Source organism: Macrobrachium rosenbergii, chromosome 45, assembly GCF_040412425.1.
Source record: "Macrobrachium rosenbergii isolate ZJJX-2024 chromosome 45, ASM4041242v1, whole genome shotgun sequence".
NCBI classification, from domain to species: Eukaryota; Metazoa; Arthropoda; class Malacostraca; order Decapoda; family Palaemonidae; genus Macrobrachium; species Macrobrachium rosenbergii.
This window is the reverse complement of record NC_089785.1, coordinates 34,110,760-34,133,984: the sequence shown is the minus strand read 5'-3', so window position 1 is coordinate 34,133,984 and position 23,225 is coordinate 34,110,760. Positions and strand designations below refer to the sequence as shown.

At 36.1% G+C, this 23,225-nt stretch overlaps 2 protein-coding genes across 5 annotated transcripts in view; one reads left to right on the top strand and one right to left on the bottom strand.

Annotated features, from left to right (window-relative positions):
* Positions 1-23,225, bottom strand: part of anchor (integral membrane protein GPR155 homolog anchor) — a 76,579-nt gene that overhangs the window by 48,816 nt on the left and 4,538 nt on the right. The window contains exon 2 of one of the 3 annotated variants that reach the window (XM_067089036.1): positions 19,423-19,602. In XM_067089036.1, the coding sequence (XP_066945137.1) occupies positions 19,423-19,548 (126 nt within the window). In that variant the 5' untranslated portion in view covers positions 19,549-19,602. Of the gene's footprint in view, positions 1-14,302; positions 14,770-19,422; positions 19,603-23,225 lie in introns of those variants that run through there. The other 2 variants (XM_067089037.1, XM_067089040.1) reach the window with 2 other exon arrangements.
* LOC136829912 (uncharacterized) overlaps positions 4,122-23,225 on the top strand; it is a 167,904-nt gene continuing 148,800 nt past the window's right edge. The window contains exons 1-2 of one of the 2 annotated variants that reach the window (XM_067089058.1): positions 4,122-4,310; positions 17,473-17,518. The gene's annotated coding sequence lies outside the window, so the exon portion shown is untranslated. The remainder of the gene's footprint in view (positions 4,311-17,472; positions 17,519-23,225) is intronic. The other variant, XM_067089052.1, reaches the window with a different exon arrangement.

The following is a 23,225-nucleotide window of genomic DNA, read 5'->3' as shown; positions in this document are numbered from 1 at the left end:
CATATATATATATATATATATATATATATACACACACACACATATGTGTGTATTCTTACATATGAACTTTCAGGACATTTTTAAATGACAGAATTATATTTGTTAATACAATTTACAATCGATACACAAGGCGCGAGAATTTCAAAAGCTTTTCAACTGAAGTAAATTATAAAATAATATTTGGTTATTCCAGCGTGAATATCTGGAGGACAAAATTATAACATCTCTACTTTATTTCACAATTGAATACACATTACAATAGACCGCAATAAAGGTGTTATTATTATTATCATCAAACCATGATTACAATACCGTCTTCTGATATCAGATTCTAAAACAGTAATTTTATAAAAATCTATAATTAAAAACGGATTATTGAAGCATTCAAAGCGATTAATATAATTAACTCAATGGTTTTAGTTGAGATATAAATAAAAATATATAATTGTTTTAGTTTGATCTTCATCGAAACAAATTATTAAACAAAACAAAAGTTCAGCAAATCGGGAAGGTCTTATGGACTGAACCGGATCTGCCGATCTCGTGAGAGAGAGAGAGAGAGAGAGAGAGAGAGAGAGAGAGAGAGAGAGAGAGAGAGAGAGATTGGTCTTTCCCGAAACAAATCATTAAACCAAACAAAAGTTTACCAAATCGCGAAGGTATTCAAGATTAACCGGATCTGCAGAGAGAGAGAGAGAGAGAGAGAGAGAGAGAGAGAGAGAGAGAGAGAGAGAGAGAGAGAAAAGTAGGCAGAAGGTCGTGTAGATTAAAACTGCGTATGTTAATGGCTGAAGTGAGAGTAATTACCTACGGCAATTTACTCAGTAATTACTGTAGTTTCATTTATTTTATTTGATAAGAAATTTTGACAGGACCGAAATGGGACTAATTTGAAAAGGTGTTTTGGAAGAAGAAGTGGACATTTGGTGGCGTTCAGCGTGATCATTGATGTAAAAATAAAAAATAAAATATACTAATTATAACCAGAAAAATCTCCGCCAAGTGGAAATCGAGGTAACGAACGCGCCCTCATAACAGGGCGCAGTTTGTCCTATGAAGGTTAATAGGTTAAGAACATCAACACACCCGCTTCCCAAACCATCTTTCCCCTCCTTTTATATCTCCACTCCCTCCAATATCTTTCCATCTCGTTCTCCTCCCACCACGACCTCTTCCACCACGTCCTTTACACAATAATCTAGAAGAATTCGGATGGTATTCAGAAGTACTTAGGCCTAGCCTCTGTTCTCTAGTACTTTCGACCACTTCCAGAAACATTATTAGTCACTAGTCGAAAGTATTGTTTAATCGCCACGATAATGATAATTATAGCCTAGGATTACAGGGAAGGCCAAGGTCGACCACTGCCAAAATAATACAGTCCCTGAGAAGGGCAGACCAGGTCTCGGTGGATGTGGGACAGGTTTTTTTTTTTTTTTTTGGGGGAAGGTTGGAAGGAAAGAACGTACCCTCTCAGGTCCGGTACCCCCCTTGTCATCTCGTTTTCTCTTGGTGTGGTGAATTTAGGTTATGTGTAATCAAGTTGAAGTTTTGGTTAATTCTTTTACTAAATTTGAAACTAATTGGTAACTGTTTAATTTTATATATATATATATATATATATATATATATATATATATATATATATATATATATATATATATATATATATATGTAAATATATATAAACTTGGGTTTCTGCAAATTAATTTTAAAATTTTAAATCGATATTCCTTTAATCTAAGGATCTAGGTCACACTATTCCACTGGCTAACAATTATAGCTATTTCATTTGCTCCCAAACTTTGATACCTTTTCTGCCATTTCATAAATATTGTCACTGGAAAGGTTGAATAAAGGGTATATTTCATGTAAAGTGAAATTTCGTAATTTTTCCACTGGTAAAAACATTACAAAATTTGAGTTTTGCCCTCTAAGGCAAAATAATTTTTGATCACTTTTCCACCTGAGTTAGATTTGTGGTAACTGATCCAGTCAACCTTATTTTACTAAAGATGAGAATGTTGGTAATTTTTAATTGCACTGAGATCTAATTATTATTTTATGAAGCTAACAACGTTGCACATTAATCCAGTGGTATAGGAATATAGATAGTCTTCTTTTGAACAAAATCTTATAAGAATATAGATAGTCTTCTTTTGAGCAAAATCTTATAAGAATATGGATAGTCTTCTTTTGAGCAAAATCTTATAAGAATATAGATAGTCTTCTTTTGAGCAAAATCTTATAAGAATATGGATAGTCTTCTTTTGAGCAAAATCTTATAAGAATATAGATAGTCTTCTTTTGAGCAAAATCTTATAAGAATATAGAAAGTCTTCTTTTGAGCAAAATCTTATCTTGAGTTTCATTTCAAAAATCTTATAAGAATATTTAGTTAACATTCAAAATCTTTAAATATACATTAGTCTTCTTTTGAGTCAAAATCATAAGAAGATAACAGGGTATCTTTTGAGCAAAAACTTATAAAAATAATGGGTCAGTGTTATGTGGTAGTTTAGTTACTTTGAGAAATTTGAGATAGATTTGTGGAGAAAGCACATAATTTGGCTGTGTTAGAAGGAAAACACAGAAACTGCTGATTGGATCTTCTTTTGAGCAAAAATCTTTAAGAATAAAAGGGCCTTCAGGATGGGGAGGATCTTATGCAGAATATAGGTGAGTGGCAAAGTGTCTATAAGGCATGAGATAGGAGGGAGCAAAATCATTGCACTATAAACTTCTTTTGAGCAAAATCTTATATATATATATATCTTCTTATAGCAAAATATATCTTATTTATTTATATTTTATATATATTTAACTATATATATATATATATGTGAATAGTGTGTGTGTAGATAACAGGGTAGTGATACTAAATTATATATGTTATATATATTTATTATATATAAATTTATATATATTTATATATATATATATATATATATATATATATAAATATACAGAAACTATATATATATAAACAAGTCTAATCCTTCAGGCCCAGGATGGGGAGCTGTTAATCAGCTCAGTGGTCTGTGGCAAAGTGTCTGTAGAGGCATGAGGTAGGAGGTATACTTACTATATATATATATATATATATATATATATATATATATATATATATATATATATATATATATATATATGTATATCTGTCTATCCATCTATCTATCTATCTATCTATCTATCTATCTATATATATATATATATATATATATATATATATATATATATATATGTATGTGTGTATATATATATATATATATATATATATATATATATATATATATATATATATGTATGTATATATACATATACACTCATACTTATGCTATTCTAATTTATCATTATTTTAAGATCATTTTATGTAGAAAAACACAAACCTGTTCTTCTTCTCAGAATTGAAAGTGAATCTGAGACATTGGAAAACCATTATATATCCAAAATACATCAAACTAATCAAAATCGGTGCTTGGGAAACCTACTTGTCACGGTGTAGAATCTAAATTGCATTTTAGAATTATGTAAACAAGTAAATTTGAACGGATGCGTGTATTTGAACAAATGTTCTCTCAAAGAAACAGCTGACTGACACTTTCCATATGTCGTCATTTTGACTGCTAGTCTCCGTGTCGTTATTTCTTTCTAATCTCACGCACTTTAAAATACCTTCACTCTATAATGGTACGTAAATTTTATTAGTTACGCCCGAGAAATTCTTCATTTACTGAAGTGTATAAAAATGTATCTGACATTCAGTTCGCGGATCTTTTCCCCCCATATAAAGTATAATTTCCAATCACGGAATATATATATAGAAATTTAAGCCAAGAAATAATTTGATATTATTATTATTATTATTATTATTATTATTATTATTATTATTATTATTATTATTATTATTATTCAGGTGAACCCTATTCACATGGAACAAGCCCACCACAGGGACCAGCGACTTGAAATTCAAGCGTCCAAAGAATATGGTGTTCATTCGAAAGGAACAACAGAAAGGAGAGATAAATTATTATAAAAAAAACGGAAATTAACAAATGAATAATTAAATATGTAAGTAAATTATTAAGACAGGAGGAGAATAATTGTATTAGGGTAGTAATGGGTTGCATGTTCGTTTGAACTTCTGTCAAGAACCTCCTCTTCTTTACAGTTGCGTTCGTGTTTTGTTTCTTCCCGCGTGTGATCCTTGAAACCGAATTGACTTTGACTTCGTAGTCATTTTATTATACATTGTGTGTACAATTTTATGAATTATGCGGAGCTGATACTTAGACATACCCAATTTTAAGGTAGATTATGAGAATGTTGTATTTTACTTTAATATTACGTTGATACACCTTTTTTTGGGGAAGGGCTGAGGGTATTATTTTTCAAAAGTCAGTCAAATCATACATTTTACATATATTACTAATTTCGGTCAATGTCCAGAACAACTCCGCGGTGAGATATAAGAAAATAGGTCACACTATAATTTTCACAATATAAAATAATAAAACTTTGTCTCTGAACACTTTTTGAGGAGATTCACCATATCGAGATATTAATGATTATCTAATCGGCATCCTCGAAAAATTTTCTAAGTCGTTTGTTTACATCCAGTAGGAGTTGGTTAGAAAATGAGGTTTTTACTGTAATGTTTCTCAGGAAGAGTGTAATGGTTCTCAGAAAAACTAGTTCCCCATCGAATGATTTTCGATTTTTGACATAAGGTTAGACAATACCTGTCCCCAACCCTCCATAGCTAATATGGCAAAATTGTGGGTGTTTCACTCATCATAAGAAGTGGTCTAAAACGCTTTAAATATGAAAAAATATTACATTTACTTTTAATTTTGGTACTTTATGCATGCGGAGTTCTTCTGGACATTCACCCTAATTTCGTTCGATGCATTTTCTTGTCAGAGTTGCACATATTGAGCAATACAATGTGAATTTTAAACCTAGATTAGATATTGAAAGTTCAGTTAGCAAAGCCACCAATGTACGTAGGCCTATAGAGTATGAACACACCAGAAAGAGTAATTACCAAATTACCTTACAGTATCATTTCAATGTTATAATTTCATTAATAATAAATTTCTGCATAGGCCGGGAGTATGAACACAGTATTATTGAATAATTATAATTTCAACACTTATTATAATGTGAGTCTGACCCATTGCCAGTTTCCGATTGCTAGGCCGCTCGGTTATTCACGGCCAATTTGAGGATCAACTGCACCCTAAGCTTTTCATTGGCATATTAGCTATTATTGAAATATCTCTTTACACTCAATCTGCAGGGAGGTTGAAGATCTCCTCCTGCTACAGAAAAGGACAAACTTCCAAAGAGGAAATACGTAATAATGACCTCAACTTTTTTTAATTTTAATTTTATTCAACCTAGGCCAGGTCAGGATTCATCCCCCTGTAGGCAAAGGTTAAGGGAGTCCTGGAGAAAGTGAGAGAAAAAGGGCGAACAAAACCTCCCCCTTCAGGGTAAGGTGTCAGGTCCTGGTCTCGGCAAAAAGGTGTGCCCCAGGTCAGGGGGGAATGGATTTCCTATTTGGTGAAAGTCGAAGGTTGTCTTTGGGGCTAAGTCTCATGGTGGATATGATGGCTTAGGACCCAGTTTTTATTTGATTTGATTAAATGACAGGCCTTATTTTCACTTGGTTTGACTTTAATTGATTTGGAAGAATTTCATTATTTCACTTTTTTCTGGCAACCCCTCTAGGGATGGGTTTTTATCGGTAGCAGTTGACTAACAGTAGTAATAAAGGTCAAAACTAATATATATAAAGTGCACCGTAACTACCTAAGTGGGCTATTTTGCAAAAAATGTACTTTTAAAGCACTGGATGTAGGTTAGGTTATGGTAGGTTAGGCTATGATGCATCATTTTCTCTTTTGTATTTTACCTTTTTTTATTTTTTACTGGACGGCCCTCACAAAATGCTAAATGTATTTTTAATTCATCTCTTGTGCTTCAAGTTTATTTTATAATTACTTTATAAACCCTTCATTCAATTATTCTATAGGACTTAAAAAAACTTATATTTCCATGTGGGTGCCCCATGAACGCAAGAGTGGTTTTGTTCACAAACCTTATCATGCTTCAGGTTTTTGGCAAGAAATTATTTGTCATGGGATTGCTGTTTTTCATGTAGAAACATTAAAGTTTTTAAGCTATCCTGTGTACAATAGTATGATTAAACAGGCCTAGCCAAGCCTAGCAATGATAGTTATGTAACTGGTAATTTGTCAATGAGGCTAAGTTACTAAAAATTGAAATTGTCATTTTCATTTTATTAATGAATACTGAATTCTTAATGTTCACCTTTTAGTTGTTCATTATATTATCTGCTGTATTTATCAGGTATTCCTATTTTATTAGTAATTTTAAACATTTTTTTTAACTTACATATGGAATAGACAAGCGTAGGTTAATTTTTATTATCTTGATTCAGATACTCAAATAACAACTTGGGACTCTAGCTACTAGTAGAGGGGACGGACACACACACACACATGTAAGTCTAGTTTTTTAATATATCAACATATGTAACAAAAATAGCCTAGGCTAGCCTATGCCATGTGTAATTTAGAAAAAAAAAATGTTTAAAGTTACTTGTAAAATAGGAATACCTGATAAATAACGAAAATACACATTATATAGCACAACTACAAGTTGTATATTAAGAACTCGGTAGTTATTATTAAAATTAAGGTAGCAATTTTAATTTTAAGTTACTTTGCCTCATGACAAAATAACAGTAATGTACTATCAATGCTAGGCTAGGCCAAGCCTGTTTAATTATATTATTGAACACAGGCTATCTTTGAGCATTTTTTTAATATATATATATATATATATATATATATATATATATATATATATATATATATATATATTTATATATATATATATATATATATATATATATATATATATATATATATATATATATATATATATATATATATATATATATATATATATATATATATATATATATATATATATATATATATATATATATATATATATATATATATATATATATATATATATATATATATATATATATATATATATATATATACTGTATAGGAAAAAGTCAAAGAATTGGAGATAGAGGCAAAGAGAAGATAATATTGGCACATAAATCGGTGGATAAAAAATGCCTATGGAAAGATGCTGTTGGCAGTGAAAGCAGTCCTTGTCCAATGGAGTGAGTATTGGAAATAATAGTTGAATTATGAGACTAGAAGAAGTCGATATGATTACAAGTGACATGCTACCATTAGGATGTGTAAGATCTGTCTGGATATGGAAAATGTTCCAAATTTATGGTGAAAGTAGTACATTTTTCTTTATATGAGGGAAGTGGTATAGTAGGATTTTGATCAAGAAAGTAAGGTAGATGATATAAGGACCTAGGAGAAGTCTGTTATAGAACTGATAGAGACACCTTATGGAAGATGTTGAAGATATATGATGTACAAGATAATCGCTGAGATAAATCGACCGTTGATATGATGTAGGTGAAGTTTGACGCTGTATGTAGAAGGGAGAGTGAAGGATTAGGTGTAAATATGGCTCTGCGTCAAAGGTGTTATGTCTCCATGGCTGTAGGATGCGAGATTGGAGTTAGAATATAAAATTTTTGGCCAAAGGCCAGGCGCTGGGACCTATTAGGTCATTCAGCGCTGAAAGGAGGACTGGGAGCAAAAAGGTTTGCTAGGAGAGGGTGAAAAGTCAGATGGAAGAAAAGAATATGAACGGAGGTACAGTATAATGAATGAAGGGACACTTTAAAGATCCTTCAGTAATACCTACAGTGCAATGCGTGAGGTGCACTGACGGCACTACCTCCCTTCGGGGTGTAGGATGTAAGTGTAGAGTTGTAGGATGAGTAAATGGGACATGAATAAAGTACGAGGTGGCTAATGGTTCCTGACTGGGTATAGCAAGGAGAAACTGCAAAAATAACAAGAGAGTTTGCGAGGTTTTTTAAGAGGAGAAAAGTTGAAGGTTCACGTGAGCAAAAGCACAGTTGGGAGGGTGAATCGTGATCAGGAAGGAAGCATTTGATTATTTAAGGAATTTTGGAGACAATGGAAAGGTTATTGTCAGAACAGGAAGATGTGAATGACAGAATAGGTCAAGGAAAAAGACAGCAAAAGATTTGCAAGAGACTTGGAGTTTCTAATGAGATGAAGATAGGTATGTATGAAGGGATTACTAAGCCAACTCTCATGTATGGAAGTGTGGTGTAGATGTTATATAAATGCCAATAAAGTAAAAGGTTGAAGCGATGGAAATGAACCTTTTGTATAATATGTATTTGCATGATAAGAAGCTCTGGAAGGCGAGAAACAAGGAAATGAAGGAAATTGATGGAAAGGTCAACAAACATGACAGGATGGAGTGGTATACTTGAGATGGTCTGACCATATAGAAAGAATGGAAGATAAGTTAGTTAAGATTGTATCTTTAATAATAAATTCTGAGTGGATCTTTCTTGTTTGTCCACCCCAGGTGGGGGTGGGGTAGGTAGGGGATTGGGAGGGTAGGGGAGACATGACACATCCACCCACCTCCTGCAAACCAGTTTGTCTGCCCCAGGTGGGGGTGGGGTAGGCAGGGGATCGGAAGGGTAGGGGTAGGTAGGGGATTGGGAGGGCAGGAGAGACATGACACACCCACCCACCTCCAGCAAACCTGTTTGTTCGCCCCAGGTGGGGGCAGGGTAGGTAGGGGATCAAGAGGGGTGGGGAGACATGACACATCCACCCACCTCCCGCAAACCTGTTTGTCTGCCCCAGTTGGGGTGGGGCAGGTAGGGGAATCAAGAGGGGTAGGGGGAGACACGACACATCCACCCACCTCCTACAAACCTGTTTGTCTGCCTCAGGGGGGGTGGGGTAGCCAGGGGATTGGAAGGGTAGGGGTAGGTAGGGGAGACACGACACATCCAGCCACCTCCTACAAACCTGTTATGTCCGCCCCAGGTGGGATGACAGGCAGCCAGGTTCCATCACAGTGTAGCGCACGCAGACAAGCTTGTGATACAATAATGTTTGGAGGCTGGGGGAGAGGAAGACCTATAAAGTGCAGGATAGATGGCAGAAGGGGCGCTGGAATAGAATTCTCTTGATATCCTGTTAAGTAAGAGGGTGCTGGAGAGAGGTGAAGGGTGCTGTGTTTGTGTAGGGGTCCAGTGCCTTGCTGATGAGCCTTTGTGTAAGTGTATGGAGAGGGCTAATATTGTGGTAGTTGTTAACACCAGGGGTTCATCCATGCTGCAGCAGTTAAGGTATTAATTTCAGTGACCATGCCTTGGTTTTTACTATTTCTTATGGTAAATGGCTTTATATATATATATATATATATATATATATATATATATATATATATATATATATATATATATATATATATATATATATATATGTAAATGGATGTGTGTTTGTGTGTTCCAGCATAGCTCTAAAATGCAATGAGCATTTTCAACCAAACTTGGTATGCATATGACTTACTATCTGGAAAAGAATACTGTGAGTGTAAGATATCACTATAACCAAAGGAGGTTGGGGTGGGAAGGGGTGACATGTAGAAAGAACCAAAAACAACAGATATCAGTGTCTAATCCATAGTTTTCGAGGTCGCTGAGATGAACAGTGATGCTCTCAATGCCCTTTAAGTCCAAGTTCAACCCCGGCAGGAAGGAGGGGTGAATATAAAGTGTCAAAAATGCTGGGCAATGTAATTGAATCATCTATCTTAACAGGAGAGAGAGAGAGTTTATTGGTTGTCATTTCAGAGTTTTACCGGGCAGCTCTGGGTTGGTCAGCTAATATATATATATATATATATATATATATATATATATATATATATATATATATATATATATATATATATATATATATATATATATATATATATTTTTATAAATATTTACGCTGTTAGCCCTCAACATTTAGGGATAGAAATATCAGCCTGACTGAGACAGGAAACTTGTCGAAATCAGGTAGCATTTAGGCATTTAACCCCATAGGCTGGAAAGTTTGTAAACAAAATATGTTTGTCATTCAGGGACCTAAAAAGACAAACACGCTCAATAAACATTATGGTGGACAAAAAGCTTTATTTAAAACATGCCTTTGTCAAGCGGATTCGGGGCGTAAAACCCTCCTCTGGAAAAGAAGTAAGGTCGGGTCGGCAGAGAGATCCCAGCGGTCACGGAACCAAGGACAGAACGATATTCTTTGTTCTTTATTACTTTTTCTCCTACGTCTATCTTAATTAGTGAATTGGGAAGACTGCCAGAAACATTTGAGGTCCCAGTTTGGGGTTCACAGGTAAGTCCGATTCTTGTTGAAGCTACTGAGTACTTTTCTGTATTTCACACTTCCTTCAGCCACCGTTGGGGTATATGTGTTTACAAGTCTAGATTAACTAATTATTTTATTGTTAGCTTCAACCCCATTATTCCAGTAAAATAATTTAGTAAGCAAAATCAGGTTGGCCTTTTGTATGCCTCGCGTCCGAATGTTTGGAAGAACCAGTATGCGTTTAAATCAAATTCATCTCAAATATTTTTTGTTAAGGTTAATAACCCTTAACTGGCGACATTTGGCTAATTAACGTCTGTCTTTGAGGTTATGTTTTTGGCTTCAAGTGACAGGTTGGTGTAATCTTGGTTTGTGGTAAAATCGTAAATTGAATAATACATGATCAACCAAGACTCCTCACACGTAACAAATATATATATATACACATATATGTGTATATATGTATATATTATATAAGTGGGAGAAGGACAGACTTGTCGAAATCAGAAGTACCTTATTACAATGCACCAATGATTTCTGGACCACAATTGTCTCTGTCAAAACTAAAAGACAAACAAGTGTATAAACATTAAAATGACAAAAAAAGTATTAAAACACAAGCAGTCATTAAAAAAATATAAAAGAAGTAAACTGAAGTACAAGAAGGTTCAGCTATATGCTAAGTAGTAGTCGAGTAATAACATTTAGGTCAGTTTGGGGTTCCAGGAACACTCACGGCTAGCTACTGAGGCGTGTTGGACTCGGGGGCATTGGGGGCCGGTTTAACTAGGGAACAGTTCTTTTAAATAACGATTCAAGAATAGCTAGGAGTTGGCCGTTCGAGGTTCTACCCAGTATCTCAAAATCATCATATTTTATGTATGTTAACATTTATATTCATGATCTCGTATGCTAGAGAATTGGGGCTTCAGTGGTTTAGCCCCATGATGTGGATCTATTCTCACCTCCAGCAACCTCCGTAGGGGGTTAGTGCCGTCAGTGTTGGCATTACTTAAGGTTCTATGCAGCGTCCCTTCGGCCCCTAGCTGTAACTCCTTTCATTCCTCTTACTGTACCTCCGTTCATATTCTCTTCCATCAATCCTACCCTCTCCTAGCAATTGATTCATACTGTAACAGTGAGGTTTCCCCCCTGTTTAACTTTCAAACCTTCTTACTGTCAATTTCCCATTCAGCTCTGAAAGCCCTCATAGATCCCAGCACTTGGCCCTCGCCCTAAATTCTATATCTTTTATAGTCCATTCACCTTCAGCAGCCTCCGTGTGCAACCGCCATATGTCCCCAGGTCACATCTGTTCATCACACCGCTGGTCATTAAAAGGTTTAGTCTGACTTTAAATTTAGATAGAGCTACTCGTTGTCAACAGGATATTTTGACAACTGTCCCAAAATTGCCTCTCCTCGCCAGGCTTCCACTAGTACATAAAAAGTGTTTTTATGATGGATTATATCCAGCGATTATTAACAAACTAGTAATAACTAAAACGATTGGCTCTCTGTTTAAATACAAAGAAAAGCTAAGACTTCTAATGACCTCGGGTATGTAAAGATTTCCTTAACTCTGTTCCACACGGAGGCTGCCAAAGGTGAGAAGAGATTCTCACACCGCTGTCTTAGTTACAGAACAGGGATTAAACTGTCGAACCCTGAGTTCTCTGACATAACGAGATTATGAATATAAATGCAAGCATAAAATAAAATATGATGACTTTCAATCATTATTTATTAAAGAGATGGAAAGGAAAGTAAAATTTAGGCCAAAAGCCAAGTGCTGGGACTTATGAGGTTATTGGGCGCTGAAAGTGAAATTGAGGGTAAGATGGCTTTCAAGGCGTAACAGGAGGAAAACCTCAAAGCAGTTGCACCATGAAACAATTGTTAGAAGAGGGTGGAAGATAGGATGGAAGTACAGTAAAAGGAATGAAAAGGGTTGCAGCTAGAGGCCGAAAGGACGGTACAACGAACCTTAAGTAATGCCGACGGTGCATCTCGTGAGGTGCTCTGACGGCACGACCTCCCTGCGCCTGTAAATCTGTAGTGAGCTTATGGAACCCCAAAGTGCTCTTGCTAGACACTCGACTTGTGCACTACGTATACTATTCTTTTATATCTTTGAACGACCGTTTATATTTTAATATCTTTGAATGGTTTTAATGTTTATACATTTGTCTACGTTTTTAGCATTGAAAATTGGAGAATTGTGGACCAAGAACGTAGAGATACTATGTCCTCCCAACTGCTGACGTTAGTTAGACCCTTAGCAGCTACCTGGCTCCTGTGGGTTTCTCTTCTCTCTCTCTCTCTCTCTCTCTCTCTCTCTCTCTCTCTCTCTCTCTATATATATATATATATATATATATATATCTCTCTATATATATATATATATATATATATATATATATATATATATCATATATATAATATATATATATATATATATATATATATATATATATATATATATATATATATATATATATATATATATATATATAGATTTTTCACATACACCGTGACTTTTTATATTCACAAATATTAAGCCATGAAAATAATTAAGTATCCAGTTCACTAATCAACAGGAATAACATACACTCAAAGCAAAGTATATCATTAATAAGTGCTTCGTCATTTGTGGTATTCGAACTGCTCACTGCTGCTTTGGTTAGAAATAACGATGTGGCTTAATATGTATGTATGTATATATGTATATATATATATAGTATATAATATATATATATATATATATATATATATATATATATATATATATATATATATATATATATATATATATATATATATATATATATATATATATATATATACACAGGGTGCGGCATAAGTAACGCCCTTTGTTTCAGTGGAACAAAATTAAAGCCTTTTTGATTATCCCTTATTTTTTTCGAACATGAATGTATTGCCACAGGTTAATAGATTGATATAATATATTAACAAAATTAATATAATGCGTATTCGGTTTAATAATGCGGCATAAGTAACGCCCTTTTTAATTTTATATCTTGTAATGTATATTTTCTTTATCATATTCTTTAATTAATTTGCTAAATCTTAATATTTTCAGATATTTTATACAACCATGAGATTAACAAAGGAAGAGAGAGTAAAAGCAATTCAACTGTACTATCAAAACAATAAAAATGGTGCTGAAACCGCAAGATTGTTATCAGCTGAATTTAACATCTCAAGGGTGCAAAGCCGAAATATTTTTATTGAACATTATTAAACCGAATAAGCATAAATTTTGTTAGTATACTATATTAATCTACTAACCTGTGGCAATACATTCATGTTCGAATACAGGTACTATTCTGGTTATAATATTTCAAACATCATATAGCAAAAGTGTGTTTCTCAAAGCCATATTGCGACACTATCATTTTACAGCGTTTTAAACCCGTTTTCATAAACTAATCTGATCAAGTTGTTTACATTTTAGCATTGTTTCTCCACATCAAGGAAAAACATCATTTCACTGTTTTCACAACAAAGAACCAGTCCAGAGATTGCTTTTATAGTTGCTATAAGTCAGAGATTAAAACCGTTACAGAAGCACTCCTGACACTGTTGCAGTAGTGAAAGATCAGACTGTTATTGTAGCTAAAAGATTACAAACGTTTTGTGTTCATTCTAACGACTCGAGCTTAGATTAAAAATGAAAAGAAGAAGAAGAAGGAGAAATACCCAATAACGTCATAGGTTTAAGGTTGACAGTTAAGAGGATGTGGAATTCGTGCCAAGTTTATTGTTAGCAAATTTAGGAATGTTGGCGTATTCACTTGTTCGCCATTCCTACGAACTATTAAAATACACTCAGAATTCATTACTTTAAAACAAGCAGGTATTTTACGGTGCAAGTAATGAAATTGTAAATCCAAATTAAATTAAATTCAGTTCTGATATGAATTCGTCGGAACTTACCATCAAGCAAGAGTTATTTCGTGGCCTGAGAACTTCCATGACGTATGAACTTCTTTCACGCGCTAATTAAACGTCGCTGCAATATCCATGTTGTAACCAAGTTATACTTGATCCTAAATAAAGAAACGACTGAATTGTAACGCTCTTGTGGCTAGAGGCGGAGGATTTTGATCGAAATGTTCGTATTTGACAGAAAATGCTTCTACGAAAAGTAACACTTGAGGTCTGATTCCTCACTTGCGGCTACCACTGAGAGTACTCCCCCACCGCTTGTGTTGAAACGACTCGTGGGTAATCAAGGGGTCGTTACCAACGGCGACCACTTGTCGTCAGTCAGTCAGTAATCCACTCACTCTCACTCTCTCACTCACTCACGCCTTGCAAAGCGACGGAATTGAGGACCTCTTAGGACCGTCTCGAGTCTGCTCCCGGCTTTGCTCGCTCTCTGCGAGTTCGTGACGGTCTGCGTGGAATCTCTCACCCCTCCATATCACACTCTCCCTCTCTCCCTCTCTCTTCTTTCCCCCCGCTCCCTTTCTCTCTCTCTCTCTCTCTCCCTTTCTCTTTCTTTCTCTCTCTTTCTCTCGTTTATTGCGGCTAGAGTCGAATTCGACTGAAATTCTTTTCCTCGTAGGATTATACACTCGTCTTGTTTGTCGTCATAATCGCATGAAACAACAGAATTAATTGTGATTTGAGCTGCGTGAATCTCTCCTCTCTCTCTCTCTCTCTCTCTCTCTCTCTCTCTCTCTCTCGTTAACTGATTTGACTCGGTTTGTAAATGTTTTCCTCGTAGGGTGATTTTACTCGCTTTATTCGTTGTCACAATCAAATAAACCCACGAAAATAATGTTATTTTGGGGCTGTTGACCCAGGCTGCTGTAAGGTGCCAAGTACGCAGCCTTCCCAGGACAAAAGGGAGTGTGTTTGCGATGATATATTGCGTAAAAGGGACTTGCAGATTTGACGACTGATTTCTAAGAAAGTCTTGAAAGGCTTGCATTGCGATGGTCACATAATTCGTTAATTGCGTGTTTAGCTTTATTGAGAAACATAACACAGAAACGCACAGTGAGACTATTGTAGTATGAAGGTCGAACTGTTGGTTCTAAACTAGGCTCAAGGGTAGGTGTCTATCTATTCCCATCACTCTGCCTGTGAACACGTTCTTAATGTAAATATTGACACCCTGATCTGTGACCTGACCGTTTGGTCCGCAAAGGTAAGATTAGGCAAACTCAACTAATAGCGAATTAGTACCATAATCCATCAATATGGAGAAGATTCCACATAGACCTAGTTGTAAAGCAGTCTTAAGACGAAAGATCATCCATTCTTGAGATATTCTGCTGGCGCACAGACAAAAGAGAGACGGGCAGACATGAGTAACAACATGACCTCCAATTAGTAGACACATGACCACAAAATTGCTCTGAACATCTGTGTCTTAACCCCCAAAGGCCCTGGAACTTATATAAAAGGATTTTTTCTGAGCTCTTAAGGTTGCTGACTAATCAGATGCTAGGAAAGGACGGGAAATTACTTGGAAGCTTGAGTGGGAAGGATTTGAATTGTTCGAAATTGGTTATGTTTGGGAATGGCTAGTGTGTATTACGAGAGAGAGAGAGAGAGATAAACGATGAAATAAACAATTAAAGGGTAAAACAGCCAACATCTCATTATCATTTTAGAAAAAAATAAAAGATAAAATCATCAGTGATTGTTTAATAACCGAATTACAAAAGAGGAATAGTGACAAGGCTTCCTTGGGGATTTAAACCACCCAACCAGTGAAACGTTAGATGGTTCTAATCCCAAAGAAAGTAATGTTAACTTCTGTTTTATACAGTTCACCCCATTGGGAATTGTAAGATCTTGTCAAATAAAGGAAAAATAAAACTAACTATCCGATAGCCTAATAATTTCAGTGATAGTCTAAATCATGGGCCTAGGTAAGACCAAATGTGTGTCGGATCGTGTCCTATCTCCTCCATCCGTAACAAACGTCACCCTACAGGGGTGTAATGACGTCAGTGCACTTCACCCGGTGCACTGTAGGCATTACTTAAGATTCTTTCCAGCGTCCCTTCGGCACCCCCTAACTACAGCCCCTTTCATTCCTTTTACTGTACTTCCGTTCGTACTCTTTCCTCCATCTTACATTCCACCTTCTGCTAACAATTGTTTCATAGTGCAACTGCGAGGTTCTTCTCCTGTTGCACCTTTCAAACCTTTTTACTCTCAATTGCCCTTTCATCGATGAATGCAGCGCCTGGCTTTTGGCCTAAATTTTATTTTCCATTCCATTCCTAACAGTCGTCATCACCACTCTTGTTTATTTTTGAAGTCCTTTCTTTCGGCGCTCATTTATATGTCTGTCTGGCTGGCTCTGTTGATTTGTCAGTTACAGTTTATAGTTTCCTAGGAAAACAATTCCTTCTATGTTGTAAAGGTTTTGGGAATAGTTAAGTATTTTGTGTCTTCGTGAATGCCTTAGTCCACCAATTCCAAACATTCTGTCGTAGATTCTGGGCCCTGGATATTATTGATATTCAGATAATTATTAAAATTCTTGTATGTACACATATGAAAAAATCTACCGAATGACTTGCTTAACTTAGAATTAGTTATTAGTGCTATTGAGATTATATGTAAAATTGTATATTATATACAGATACTGTTATTTTTATAATATAAAAAAATATCCAGAGAACAGACAACTAAAGTATTTTGCAATAACACTATTATTTTTGGGTATAGGAACCTATATGACTTGTTCTTGAGCTGTCTGACAGTATTGGAATATTCGTCAAACGTTTTTAATAATCTATTAAATTGGTCACTTCCTCTTTCGTTTCTGCTTTTCATATTCTAACATTCTTCCTGAAGGGAAACTTGATAATCGAATAAGTTCAAAATATATATTGAAATGCACAAAAATGCATGCTCCACCTTTTTTTTTTGTCATTTCATATGACTAATCGAGTTGCACAAACTTCAAAGATTTGTAACAACGCAAGTCTACCGCTGAGCAGTGTTTTTGTTTTGTGATTCATCCAAGGAGCAATTCCTGCTATACCTTCCGTTTCAATTTTGTAACTTTTTTCATTAATGAGCCACTTTCTTGATAGTAAACTTTTTGTTTAAAGAGTTTTACATCTTTTTTGCAGATGTGGTTATGTCGCAACCTGGCGCAGTTGCCTTCTTACTACCAAGGTAAGTTCGGTGTCTTTGCGTAAATTCACAGCTCAGTAAACAGTGTATCTACAGTACAGCCGTGTGTAAGACTTGACCGCCAGCATTGACTGTCCTAGTACTAGCGTAATTAATTCACAGTTCAATAATAGTGTACCTACAATTGTGTGTATGACGTGGCCACCAGCAGTGGCTGTTCTAGTACAAGTCTAGTGCTAGCCTTTGTTACGCTGCTTCAGACCTCATTAAACTAAGTAGTATTCAGTGTTACTATGATGGTTGTTTGGGTATAATGAAAGACTGTGGTGCAGAGATCACAAAAACATTGGATTGTGTACAGTGTGCATTCTATATGAAACCAGCCTACTGATTATTTTTATTCAGATGTTTTCGTAAACTTTAAAAGCAAGAGTTTAGTACTTTTCATCAAATTGCGATTGTATTTTTGCATTGTATATGAAACCAGTATACCGATTACTTTCGTTCAGATGTTTTTACACATTCTAAAACCAAGATTTTGAGAGCGACCTCAGTCTAGGCATTATTTGCCAGGCTGGTTTTCAGTTTCTTGGTGACAGCAACAGACGCCAGTAAAGCAGTTCCTGAACACTTTCTCTTAGTGCTCCAGCAGATAATTATGATAACCTCGCCAGCATTTCCGTATTGGAGCACATTTGTTCAAAGAGGGAACAGTGCTTCTTAATTACTGTAAGTGCTGTAACTACACGAAGATTCCTGGGAAAACTTTTTTTCCCAAAGCGATTTTTCTGTATGGTGGCCATTGGTGGGCTTGTCTGAAAAGGTACGATCTCTCTCTCTCTCTCTCTCTCTCTCTCTCTCTCTCTCTCTCTCTCTCTCTCTCTCTCTATATATATATATATATATATATATATATATATATATATATATATATATATATATATATATATTGCTCAAATAATTCTTTCGTTGTTATACGTGAAAATAGTGAGTTTACAAACAAAATCATTGAGTGAATTTAAATGAGAACAATAGTTTGGGACAACTACCACATAGAAAAAAGGAGTAAGACGCGCACTTCCAAACTAGAAAGAATGCTGTACAGGACACTTAACATGATAAGGAACTACAAAGAGAAAGTGAATAAATATTCCATCTCTCGCTCAAAGTGCCGATAAATATCTGTGGTTTCTCGCATTCCCAGATATGGCGGAAAAACAGCCCTAATGGACTTCATATGACAAGGGCCATTTCCCAAGTGTGTTTCGCTCCGCTTCTAGGCTATAAGCACGGTATGTTAAGAAAATTCTTCAGTTTATTTCTGCTGTTTGTAGTGGTATCTATTACAGGTTCTTTTGGGTTGGAATTTATGATAGACTATAAAACATAAATGAAAGATAAATAGGCTTAAAACGATTTGGAGGAAATCAAGTAGACTGATTGTGCTTTCGAAAGTGAGGTTATACATGAACTAAGGGCGATTTGCATTGCTATACGGATATGAATCAAAGCATGATAATGAAACTGTACCTGAAAGATTGTCGGTTTGAGACTAGACCGTTAGGAGGTATATTAGGAGTCTTATGGCAGGATAGAGTTCATTTATAGATCAGATAATGTTTAAAGGGAGATGGAGTTGGTGATAATGTCAGCTGGGTTCCTGTGGGCACCAGAAGTTAGAAGACCTAGACCTGTTTAGGTGAAAACTGTGCCAAAGGGGGTTACAGATGACTGGAGATTTGTGGATGACAAAAGGCACAGGAAAGACATGACTAGCGGAACTTCACAGAGGTCCATTTCATAGTAGTAGTAGTAGTAGTAGTAGTAGTAGTAGTAGTAGTAGTAGTAGTAGTAGTAGTAGTAGTCGAAATTTGCCTTGGAAACGGCACGGCTTAGTGAGGAATTTGGTGTAACTTTAAAAAAATGAGAAAAATGTGTTGACTTACCTCGCTGCAAAGGGCGGAAGGAACTGGCTTTCCGTAGGACCTCTTATTGGTCAGTTCCTTGACTATGCATAGGCCTACCAAGACCATTAGTACCATAGCCAGCATGATACACTTCATCTTCGTCATCCTGATAAGTGTGTTGCAGCAGGGAAGGGCCTTGGTGTCTTCGTAAGCTGTTTTCTGTTAGAAAAACAAGAACGTTAGTTGTACAATTGTTGTTATGAACTGGAACGTGGCTTTGTTATTCAGAATGACTTCTTGTAAGCCTAGAGAAAGTCTTAAGGGTTATTGTTATCGAAATACTCTTCACTTTATCATATAGATAAGCCTCATACCTAATAGTAACATTTGTGAAAAGTACCAAAGAAAATATTGGAATGTGACAATACATTGACACATTATGTCTTGTTGGTTCTCATAGTTTCATTAAAGGAATTTTAATCACAGTGTGCAGATTTATTATAGGGTTCGTCGTGGTTTCATAACCAAAATATAAAAACTTAAAATGTATTTTCTAGACCAAAGTAAAATTTTCAGCTTATCAGAGACATGGCTGGTTCATAGTATTATGAGGTGACCATCTCTTGGAGGCAGCTTATATGACGACAAGGTTCGCACACTTCAAAAAACGAAACCTCTTCTGAATCTAGACAAGTCTGAAGCTCTTTGGAGTGGCAATTTAGCATAATTTTATTGAAAGCTGTAGCTAAAGGATTTATTTGACCGCAACCCCCAGTCTGTACATTATAATCAAGTACAACTTTCGTAATGGTTTTTTAATCGAGGTCCCCCTTACGATAATGGCTGCTTTCCAAATCCACTTTGGTTTACTAGATAAATTTTTCCGTAGGATTCGAGGTCACATTTACTTGGCTCAGACATGAGACTAATGTAATTTTAGTATAGGAAAAAAGCCACGGTTGTGGATATGAGCAAGACTGTATTTATCAAAATATAAAAATGGTAAAAAACAATTCCCCCTTTTTTTACCATTTTTGTAATGTGATAAATACAGCCTTGCTCATATACATAACTAGCTTTTGATTTATTATTTTCGGGTACAGTATTGTGATGCTCCCTAGATAATATTTATTATATCTAAAACCTGTAGTTTCATTATTTTTGTAAGAAATATAAAAGGTTGATCAAGTTCCACCGTCAAAGGTGCGTCGTATTTGTTGAGCTCGGTCTAGTTCTATTCGTCTCGTGCCTTGTAAAATCACTCCTGTTCAGTTGGTGTCCCCTGATTTTCTGTAACATTCTTGTTCATTCTTCTTAATCTCTTCCAGATTCAAATTTGCTTGAACCCTCATTGAGGTAAATTACTAGTTGGAAACTTTCCCTCGTCCGTAAAATGCTGCAACGGGGTGGTGCAGCAATTACTTAATGGAATAGGGGTATAATAAAGGTTTACTGAAATGTTTATGTACGTTACAGCATGGCATATTGGCCGTAGAAAGTACTGTAATTATCTATAAATGATATGTGCTTATGAGGACGGGTTATGGATGTTGTTATTCTGCCTTGATCTTGACCTGTTCAAGAAAATTGGTCAAATTAAGTATTCGTGAAAATGAACAGACTGGGTATCTGGTGTTTGAAAAACTTTGACAGCATTGACAGCAGTGAGAGAGAGAGAGAGAGAGAGAGAGAGAGAGAGAGAGAGAGAGAGAGAGAGATCCGAATAGTCTCTCGTCCAGCTTAAGATATAGTTAACAAAGTGTAAAATTGTTCTGCCACAGGCCCCTACGTGAACAGGCCAAACATGTTTAAACTGCACTTTTGTTTGATTTTGCCCACTGCATAGAGAGAGAGAGAGAGAGAGAGAGAGAGAGAGAGAGAGAGAGAGTTATCTCTGCTTGAAAAGAATGAGCCGTTTCAAAATGCCCTCTCTTACAGAATATTTAACGTTTTGATTTAAAAAAAAAATGGGAGCAAAGATCCCTTGAGTGGAGTGTGTCGTGTCCAGACAAAACGCCAGCATGCAAAGACCTTGCAAAAAATGTTGAGCAAGACTATCGACGCCACCCATGAAATAACATCTAGTGTTACTCATAAGTCTTTCATCATAATTTATGCGAATATTCAGTACTTGTTCCCCAATGTCTGCAGTGGCGAAAACTCCTTGTCGTCTCTTGTCAGTCTTCTGTCAGTGTCAGAGCCCCATCAAGCAAGGGATGTTTCTGCTGATTATTTGTCGCGCCCCACATCCAGGTCTCCGTGATTTGAAAGGGATCATTAAACATCCTACACGTATTCTAGACTGGCAAGACCAGTCTTTCAGTCTTCTTAATGTGAAATAGAATAAGAAGAAAAACAGAATAAAGGCGGGAATGGGTTAGAGGAAGAATGTCGCGGGAAATTGAGGAACGACTGGCTGAACGGGCGGAGAGATTTCATAATATATTTCTTCTTCTTCTTCTTCTTCTTTGGATGTTGATGACCTCGACCTTGTTTCGGGCGCTATTTTTGTATATCTCCCCATATTTTTGTCAGTTCCCCCAATCCCCCACGGTCGGTCGGTGGGTGTAAGTGACGGCTTTCGTACTTCTGCTCTTGTTTTTCCACACGAGGGATCATTTTCTCCGCACCCGACACCTTTGTGACAATCCCAAAGGTTTTATCAAAGCTGTAAGAAACTTGTCTTCGTTGAATAAGAATGAATTGGCTGGATTTATCTTTGTGAAAGTTCCTTGTCTCTCCGTTCATACTGCCTCCCCGCAGGGGGTGAGTGCCGTCAGTGCACCTCTCGCTCAGTGCGCTGGAGTCATCACTCTTTGCAGCGTCCCTTCGGCCCATAGCTGCAACCCCTTTCATTCATTTTACTGTACCTCCGTTCATATTCTTTCTTCCATCTTACTTTCCATCCTCTTCTAACAATTGTTTCATAGTGACTCAACTGCAAAAGGTTTTTCTCTCATAGGTCCCAGCGCTTGTATATTCTGTTCTATTCTATTTATATTGCCAGAAGGTTCTGCAAAGCTCTCTCTCTCTCTCTCTCTCTCTCTCTCTCTCTCTCTCTCTCTCTCTCTCTCTCTCTCTCTCTCTCTCTCTCCGCGTTTAATGGGACTTGAATCTGTCTTTCTTTCAGAAAAATCTGGTGTCGGTACCTCCCATTTGCTCTTTCCCATCATTGAAGTGGTCAAAGTATCACATAATAAAGTCATGGTCTAGAGACAAGGAAAGCGTATAAGGCCTTATGCCACCCCTCACTGGTTTCTCCATGAGTTTGTAAATGAACTTATCCCTGTATTTTGTGAAATTGTGCCTTAACCCAGTGCTTTTCTTTCCTGTAAAAAAATTCACTCGTACAGCGTATTCACAGGATGAGAGATTGTACGTTTATCCTTCGATTGCAGTGCTATTGTTCGTATTTCCACTATACCGAAAGTCTTTAAAGCCTTAATCGGTAGTCATTTTCATTTTCTATTACATTTTGACCGGTATAATTCACTTTCCTGTCATTAGCATGGCGTCTGCAAGGTCAGATTAACTGATGCTGCCTTACTTGGCTTTTCTCTGGTCTGCGTCCTAAGGAACATTGGGGAATCTAGTGTCATTGCTTTGCCTCATTGAGCCACAGCGTGTGTCATTCTACAAGTATGGATCTGGATAGTATCCCTGGGTGCGCTAGCATAGAAAGGTCGTTCATTTGGATGTTTCCAAGAACGGTTGACTTCCCTAGACTCAGAGGCTGCTGCTGCTGTAAACATTGTTTCGTTTTCTAGCATAAGGCTTAATGCTACTCTCTTTGCTAAGGGTTTTGTTTTGGCTACAACTTAAATGCGAAATAGTTTGCCCAG